The 9,452-nt window shown below is 46.4% G+C and overlaps 1 protein-coding gene across 1 annotated transcript; it reads right to left on the reverse strand.

Moving 5' to 3' along the window:
• Positions 1-5,249: 5,249 nt before the first annotated feature.
• LOC119271098 (transcription factor bHLH61-like) lies at positions 5,250-6,668 on the reverse strand. The gene is made up of 3 exons (XM_037553049.1): positions 6,117-6,668; positions 5,668-6,012; positions 5,250-5,570 (listed from the first exon to the last, which is right to left on the reverse strand). Exons 1-3 carry the CDS (start codon positions 6,666-6,668, stop codon positions 5,484-5,486), a joined length of 984 nt encoding a protein of 327 aa, XP_037408946.1. The 3' UTR covers positions 5,250-5,483.
• Between the last annotated feature and the right edge of the window lie 2,784 nt (positions 6,669-9,452).

The raw sequence follows: 9,452 nt of genomic DNA on the forward strand, positions 1-9,452 counted from the left end.
AGTCCTAGGACTTTTTCTAGTCCCAACTAAAAAGTCCCTAGTTCCTAAAAAGTCCCTCCCTGTTTGTTTCCAGAGACTAAGAAGTCCCTAGTCCCTTCCTAGAGGTTATTAAATGACCATGTTGCCCCTAGTATATAGAAAAAAAAAATCAAACAACACGATGGGGTGGAGGGCCAATGGGTGCATGGAGGGGCATTGTTGAAAAAGTTCCAAAAAGACTCTCCTTGAGAGTGTTCTTCATTTAGTCCCAAATGCCTAGTTTAGTCCCTAAAAAGTCCCTCCTCTTTGGTAAAAAAGTCTCTAAGAGGGACTTTTTCTAGTCCCTACACAAAAAAGTCTCTAGAAACAAACACCCCCTAAGATTTTCCTTTAGCTTCTTAGCATGACCAAATTTATCTGAACCCCAACCTTTAAAATAGAAGTAATTAGACCAATGGTGTCTAAACTTGCTACCAATGTTTAGTTTAGTGCACGAACTTGAAGAATACACCGATTTGGTTCAAAAACTTGGCTTTCTGATGCAAATACAGTCCGAATCACGTTTTCATACGTCCGCGCTGCTCACTAGATGCCAGCGTGGCTGCGGGACCCAATGTCAGCTAGTGCCATCGCGCACAGAGGCATGTGGCCACACGGCTGGGTGAAATATCACAGAAAACCCCTTTGATCTGTTTATTTTTCGCACATAAGCCCCTCAGCCGGTGGGACACAGCAGCCCGCCCATATCCTAACATCCCACCTGTGTCATGATCTGCCTCGGGCTCTTCTCGTCGTCTCTCTCCTAGTTCGATTGTTCGGTGCCGCCGCCTGGGTGGATCGTGACGGCACCATTGATCGTCGCGGGCGCGAATGGCGGCGCCTCGTCGGCGAGCTCTCGGAGATGCAGCTCCTCCATATGGTGAGAATTGCGTCGTCTCCTCTGCCCCTCTGTCTCCTGGTTTCTATAGGGTTTTAAATGTATGTATGGCGCGACAGGAACTAGGATCTGTATGTCATGGTGCTGCTTTGATGATTCTTAGTTGTGTTTAGGTTATTCCCCTAATGCGCAATGACACTTTAGGATTTGAAACTGATGTTTGTTCTTAGGTAATGTGTGGGTTAGAAAGGCACCTCTTTTTTGGTATTTGTGATGGACAAAAAAATGCAGATTTGATGACATAGATGATGGTCGATTTGATCTTATTAGAAATATGAAGTAGGTATACTGAAAATTTAACAGTAGCATTACTGAACTTGATGGCAGTAGCATTCCTGAACTTTTTGACAGATACTTAACTGAATGTTGGACGCTTAACTGAATTTTTGACACTTGCTTAACTGAATTTTGACTAGTAGGTACACACTCAATTTTGATCAGTGACCATGTATGTACGTGCATAGTGTAAGCTAGTCAGTACTTGTTGGGTGAGTTTCTGTAAGCAGCCAGCAAGCAAAGGGCATTGTTGCCTGGACAATTTTGTAAGAAACAGAGCAGACATACAGACGCTTATATGATGTTGCCTTCAAATCTTTGGTACACATTCTTTATATGATGGAAGATTAACTCCTGGCATATGCTTACAGAGATCTTTGGTGTGCATTATGCAATTGAGCCTTACCTTAATTTATCACACCCGTATTTCATAGCTGCAGAGCCACTCAGCCTTCAGATGTCCCTACTCTGCTCTATAAAGACAAGAACTCGTCTGAACCACTAGGAACCTCTTCCTCCCCATGACAACCATCCATCATGTGGCACTTTTTTCTTTTTCATTATCTGCGAAAGAACGGACTTTCATTCATTGACATGGGGCATCAAATCATCCTGATAGATGAGCTGAATCTCTTCCTGCCCAGACCCTAACCATTAGTTGGTAGGCAGAAAAAAAGTGGAAGGCATTCGTACCAAAGGTTGCTCGTGTGTATGTGTGCTCTGTTTCTTACTCTGCTAGATCTTCCTTATTTTTTCCAGAAATTCCACCGAGCAACCTGTGTGCGTGTGTGAGTCTATCATACCAACACAGCGGGAGACTCTCTGTCAATAATTTGTTTGTTTTATCAATTTTGGGTTGTTTACTGCAAGTGTTTTATGAAGTGAATTCTATGCTGTTAAGATATTGTTATTACCACTTATTTATCCATATTTACTGATGCTAAATGAATTATTAACTAAAGTTAACATCATTCAGAATTAACTGAATTTTGTTTTGTTTACTAAATTGTGTGTTGTAAGCTGAGGTAAGAGTGAACTAGTTACTTCTTCTTTGCATTGCAGATGCTTTTGATGGTCTTTTCTGAGTTCAGATTCACCGCAGAGGCTTCTTTTGTGGAACTGATAGCAACAACACATACAAGGATTATGAAGTTGACTGGTTTGACAACTGTGACAGTGATACTTGGTCCATTTTAAGGATTGATGATTTTCTGCAGCAGCTAGGGTATGACAGAAAGAGTGTAAAGCTTGATGTGTTTTGGTGTCAGCCGGGAAAGACATTGGGTGATGGACTAAGAGAGATAAAGTGTGCTGCTGACATCCTTGCAATGATAGCAGCAACTATAGAGCACAAGAATTTGTTGCTGATTGTAGACCATGGAGAGACAGTTAACAGAGTTATGAGAGATGACATTATGCTAAATGATAAAAATATCCAAGACGAGGAAAGAAGTGTGCCAAATGATAGGAGGGGAAGGAGGTTATTTGGGGAAGGATCATCATCAGGTTGTGGTGATGAAGAAATAGAGGAGGTACCCGCCAAAAAAAAAAAGAAGAAATAGAGGAGGAAGGTGGAGTAGACGCAGCAACAGCAGATTCAGAGACTGATGAGGATTTCTATGATAGTGACTTTGATATAGAGATGGGGACGATGATTTGTTCGAGACAAACATAGATAAAGAAGTGGATGATCACAGAGAGAAGGATACATCATGTGACTATGAAGCGGAGCTAGCTGAGGATGCTGTCAATGAACCATTCATGTCTGAACTTGATGAAAATGCACCTAAGTTCATCAATGAACTTGATCTTTTGCTTAGAGGACTATTTTGATTACCAGACTTGTTATTATTAATGTAATGAACATTTGGATGTGATGTACCTTGAACTTAAGTATTTGGCTGTCATGTTATGTACTAGACCTATTTATAGTGTTGCCGTCAATAATTTGGTACTGAATATCACTGTCTTGCTGTCAAACTGTAGTTGTGATGACCACAAAAATGTGTCAAAATTTGGCACTGAATATCACTTTCTTGCTATCAAAATTTAAAATTTTTGCACCGAATATCATCGTGTTGCTGTCAAATTTTAGCTATGATGTTCACACAATTGTTGTCAAAATTTGGCACTGAATATCAATTGGTGCTGTCAAAATTTAGTTATGATATACTACTGTAGTACATGAATCATTCGATTCAAATCATGTTTGATGTACAGGTACATGAAACAATAATTTCAATTTGATACAGGAGATTGATTCGGTACAGGAGATTGTTGTACATGAAATTGACATTAATATAAAACTGCAGTACAGGAAACAAAACATCTCGAATTGCCATTTTCTTTCAATACACAGACCAAGCATTTCAGTAGTAAATCTCATTGAGTTCATCAAAATACTAATTTTGTCTCAACTAAACCAAAATACATTAAAACAAAATGCATCAGGACCTGCCAGCCATTGCAAACATGATTGCGACTAAACCAAAATACATTAATATAGCAAAACATTATCATCCTATCTCTGGATAGCAACTGATCTCCATTGCAATCATTCTCTTCTCCATTATCCGCTTCTCCTTCACAGCTTCTATGTCACCATCTTTCTCCTTCAGCTTCTTCTCCAGAACCTCTTTCTTGCTAGCAAGATTAGCAATCACAATTCTCTCCCTTCCTTGCCATGGTTTGTCGATCCATTTGGCATAACCACAAGTCCTCTCATCCTGTTAATAAACAATTCACACACTAATAAGAGGCTCCAGTAATAACTGATGTGATCTACTCAAATTATCACAAACCACAGAATTAAGAGGACCTCCTGAATTCAGACCCAATGTTACCTCATACTGTCACACCAAAAACAATGGCCCTGTGTCACACCTTCATTGCATACACGTCGAGCAGGCGCATCTCTGTGCCCACACAAGTCACCCTTGAGACAGGTGTAGGAGCGCTTTGAGTAGCAGAGGAGGACCAATGGCCGAGCGGCGGGAGGATGAGGAGGAACGGAGGAGGTACCTTGCGCCGTAGAGGCTGGAGGTACTGCAGCAACTGGAGCCGTGGGCAAAGGCCCACGTGCTGCCGCTGCACAAGCCGGCGGACGAGCTGTGGCAGCCGGCGGACATGCTCCTGGACGCGCTGGCGCTAGGCACGGACAGCTTCAACGCGGCATGCCTCGAGCACCGCGGCAGGGCGTAGGGCGTGCCGGCTGCGCAACCGGTGTGCCTGGTGAAGAACACGGTCACGGAGGAGGCCCTCGCCGCTGTCCTTTTTATTTGCCTACTTGAGCGCGCCGCCGCGGTGGAAAGGGGATCGAGGGTCACGGCTTGTGCGAAAAATAAACAGAACGAAGGGGGTTTCCGTAATATTTCACCCAGCCGCGCGGCCACACGCTTCTGTGCGCGATGGCACTCGCTGACATTGGGTCCCATGACCATGCTTGCATCCTAGTCAGCAGCGCGGACGTATGCAAACGTGATTCGAACCGTATTTGCATCAAAGAACCATGTTTTTGCACCAAATCAGCGTATTCTTCAAGTTCATGCACCAAACTGAACATTGGTGGCAAGTTTAGGCACCATTGCTGTAATTACCTCTTTAAAATATATCTTAATTTTATTGAGCTTGATGTCAAGAACGTCAATAGGATCTGAGGCCTGCACAGTCCTATTCCAGATCTTATCGACCAGACCTAGGAATTCATCGTTTTTAACACAAGACAGGTCAAAACAGAATTCACGGGTTTTAGGTGCCTCTCTCTCTTCATCCCCGGACGAAAGTCATAGAGGGTTATGGTCAGAAATTTCAGGCACTAATTTCCTAACAGAAACTATAGGAAATAGGTCCTCCTAACTATCAGACTTGAGATTCCTATCAAGTTTATGAAGCGTCTGTGAAAACATGACCAGCCATTCATGTCCAGAAACAGCTAAACTAACAGAAGAAACAAGAAGCTGTAAGAGTTTTTTTCTTTCATAAAGGGCGACTTTGTTATCTTAGAATGTAGCATCAAGTGATACAAAGCATTGTGAGTAACACCCGGCCTGTACGTAAATAGGACTAAGAAGCTGTAAGAGTGTGCAACCAAATTAACACTCCAACAATGGGTACGTATCCACTCCATTCAATCATTCATGCATCTCACGCACACAAAGAAGACAATCCGGTGACAACAAATACTCATCGAAGATATTCCCCAAAAAACTCCTACACTAATTCATAAAAAAGAGCAAATCTACCACGTATTCATCGAGATTACAAACCGCTTGTATCTCTAGCTAGCTATAGCTTAGAGACACCTTGCCCCGTAGCCTGCGCTCCTCAACAATGCCTGCTTGATCTCGTCTGTGCTTATCACCTGCCTCTTCCCTTCCGCCTACACACCGGGCACGCCGTGAATGGACATTGGCGATCGAATTTCATTGGCATGCAATGAAGGAAAACTTAGAGCTAGTATTTCAGAAGGAGTTTACTTGTGAGCACGAGGCCTGCATGGCGAAGTCACTGAAGCAACTCACGACACACTGCTCGATCTCCAGCCCCAGCACGTCCAGCGCGGTCACCGTCGCAATCAGCGCTCCGGGGTTTGTCGAGCAGCAGATCTTAATCTTCGTGTCGCACCCGCCTTGGTTCTCGACGTTAGCACATAACTTGGTGGAACTCCTCGTCGGCGTCTCCTCGTTGCCACCGCTGGAGAAATTTTTGAGCAGGTTCAGCTCCTCGGGCGTGGTGCCCATCTCCTCCTCCACGGTTTTAATCCGCTCGGTCAGTTCCTTGACGTAGTCTATGGTGTCCCCGAGGGTCGCAGTCCTATCCATCTGCAGTTCGATTGATCGGTTAATTAGATCTACACATGTTAATTAAGGTCCACAACTCATAGATAATTCGATATACAGAAATTAAGGGCGATGCGACAGCACACCTTGCTAATCTTGGGCACGGCGGACCGGATCATGGAGAGGCGGTCATTGAGCCGCTTCCGGCGCCGCCTTTCCGCCATGAGGTTCTTTGACGGAGTTCCGCTTCCGGCATTGAGCTTGCTCTCCGGGTGGGTGCCGGAGGCCGGCATGCTTCTCATCCCCGAGCTCTCCCCGGCCCCTCCCCCGAACACGAACGTTGACGAGCTCGCAATAGCGTCATGGAGGGGAAGAGTGAGCGGCGCCTTGCCGGCAGCAGCCTGGACGACCGCGGGAGGGTCAGGGATGCAGCTCCTCCAGGGGTTGCACACTTCGCTCAGGTAGTTGAAGTTGAACTCCTGGTGCGGGTGCGGACGCACGGCCGGTGGCGAGGGCAGCATGGGCTGCTGAAATGGGCCACTCCTCTCCTCGGCAGTGCAGCCCTTGCCGCCGCCGTAGAAGAGGAGGTCGCTGATCGTCATCATGCTGTTGCTGCCCGGGTACGGCGGCGCCGGCGCCTCCTCCCGGTGAAGCGGCATGAGCTCCTCCAAGAAGGACTCCTCATCAAGCGGATCCATCCCTTAGTTGGTGTTATGCTACTAGCTTTAGAATATGATTGCTTCCCTCGCGCTTGCTTAATACAGCCACGTCCACAGGCCCAACTTGCAGGTTGCAGCCTTGCAGGGGGTCACGGAAGCAACAAACCCAAGCGACAATAATTCCGCGGCACCACCTGGCTAGTAGGTACTCTACGGCTAGTTTTGGTGTCGCCACGTACTGGTCAGGCAGAAAAGGGCAGACAAAACCTGAGAATTGAATGGAATCTCCCCGTTTTTAATTAGCCAGGCCCATCTACGTACGTTGGCAGTTTCAATTATCGTCAGTGTCGTTTTCGATCGCCAGAATTCTGGTACTGTTTCGCGGCCACGGGCCGGCGGTGATCGAGACCCGGCGACCAATCCCCGATCGAGCGACAGGAGCGAGCCGTTTGAGATCGTGGGCACGCCTATTTGCGAGAGTCAAGGGGGGCTTAACCTTGATCCGGTTGTGAGTTTGTGACCGGGACGTTGGCAACAAACAAAAACAGTGGGCGGGCGCATGGAACAAAACCGAGAGCTGTCGAATGTTGTCATGTGTGCAGATTAGTACCATGTAGACTTGCTGGAGCGCTACATTTGCTGGGAAAATATCAGGTGATGTAGAGCATGATAACAGCTCCCGCGAGCCAAGCCGTTTGAGATCGTGGGCACGCCTATTTGTGAGAGTCAAGGGGGGCTTGTGACCGGGACGTTGGCAACAAACAAAAACAGTGCGCGGGCGCATGGAACAAAACCGAGAGCTGTCGAATGTTGTCATGTGTGCAGATTAGTACCATGTAGACTTGCTGGAGCGCTACATTTGCTCGGAAAATATCAGGTGATGTAGAGCATGATAACAGCTCCCGCGAGCCGTTGTATCTTAGATCCAAGGCTGGCGCCTGGCGCGTTGATCTCCTGCAAATTCGCCGAAACCTCAAGGAGTTTGACATTTACACGCAAGTCTAGGACCTCGGTTGGTGACCCTTGGATTTTAGATCCAAAGGCTCGCCGGAGCTCGTATCACCGGATAGCCTAAGGCTCCATATCATCTGATACTCTCACATTTGCTTATGTCGATCAGTCTTTGGTTGCGGGGTGAGGTGCCATGGCACACACCGGCGGATGTACTGCAGCAAATCACGGGGGCACGACAGGTTGGAGGTTGCAGGGCCTACGCGTCACTCGGGCTGCATGCATGTTTGTGGACCAGCTATGCATATGTCCACGTGACCTGGAAGCTTTGGCACGTAGCAGGTGTGCTCAACTTTGTAAACAAAGACAAACATCACCATCATACTCGGTACAAAGTTAGTTCAGAAACAAAAACATAAAAAGACAGTGCCACCACGACAGCTTTGAAGGACATAGTACCTAGCGTAATGCGGCAAAGGTCTAGACTAGTTGATTGGAGGAAGCAGGGGGTCAGTGCCGCGACTCGTGGAAATTATGAAGTCCATAGGGTCGACGTCCTTGGCACTAGCAAGCAAGCTTCACTGAAGAACGAAATTGCTCTGCACACGGCAGTGCATGGACAAAATCTGAACGATGCCCACCTTGTACGGTGCTGATTTGCAAATGATGCAATCTAATGGATGACTTTATCCACCGTTCAAGAATCAGCTGACAACGTATGGTCCGTATATCACTGCTCACTGAAGAATGACAACCAATTTGGACAAGTACTCAGTAGGTCTGTTGGGGAATAATATATGTTCAATTGTACACTTGTTACAAGTAGTTACTACCGGAAGATGGTTTTTTACCGAGTGACCGCCGGTTTGCTGAGTGCATTATGCTAGTGTTGGCCTAGACCCGACGCCGAGTACTTTCTGGCGACGGTGATACGACCGACTATGGACGATGACGAACAAACTTTGCCAACAATCTCAACGAAGTGCTTTACGTCGATACACACCGTAGTGCAAAGCTAGCTTGTACTAGCTAGTCTGCTCCTAATCAATCTTTCCGTAGGCAACACCAAAATCACATGTACGTGCACGGCGGCCAGCCGGCCGGAAACAAACGCACGCACACAAGTATTTGGATGATTGCCACAGGCCCGTCTCGAGCCTGGTGTATTGCTTTATTGATCTCACGGTGGTGTTACAAGTCCAGGGGTACGTACATATATATAGTACGAAAGCTAAGCTATCTAGAGTAATACTACTCCTAGACTAACTCTGACTCAAATACTAATTGGATACATGTTCGTACATGACCCAAACACCGCCAGCTGGGAGGGTATGTCGGGTTTACTTCCAACAATCACCCCCTAAACACGACGTTGTTACGTCACAGCTCCGACGCCGATCCTTCTTCGCATCTTCAAGAGCCTCTCTCGATCCAAAACCTTGGTTACGATGTCTGCCATCTGATCATCGGTGCAAACGTAGTTGACCTTCATCTTAGCTTCTTCCACGCAGTCCTTTATGTAGTGATACACCGTATCAGTGTGCTTGCTTCTATCATGCCGCACTGGATCTTCGCGTAGAAAAGTTTCAGACTTGCTATCAACATTAAGCACCAATTGTTCCGGATCTCGATCCATAAGATCACCGTGTAGCCGCCCTAGCCACACACCTTCACACGCCGCAGTAGCAGCTGCAATATACTCTATTGCATTAACTGCGGGTGCTTTACTCTTCTTGTTCAGCTCAAGACGAGATTTCGTTGGAGCGTCAATTGGATTGCAATATTTCATGCCACGCTCCCGGGGTAGTAGCTCAAAAGACCGAGATCATCCATCTTGAAAAGCTCTTTCATCTGTAGTTTGAACTTTGCAAT

This window comes from Triticum dicoccoides, chromosome 3A (assembly GCF_002162155.2).
Source record: "Triticum dicoccoides isolate Atlit2015 ecotype Zavitan chromosome 3A, WEW_v2.0, whole genome shotgun sequence".
Lineage (NCBI taxonomy): Eukaryota > Viridiplantae > Streptophyta > Magnoliopsida > Poales > Poaceae > Triticum > Triticum dicoccoides.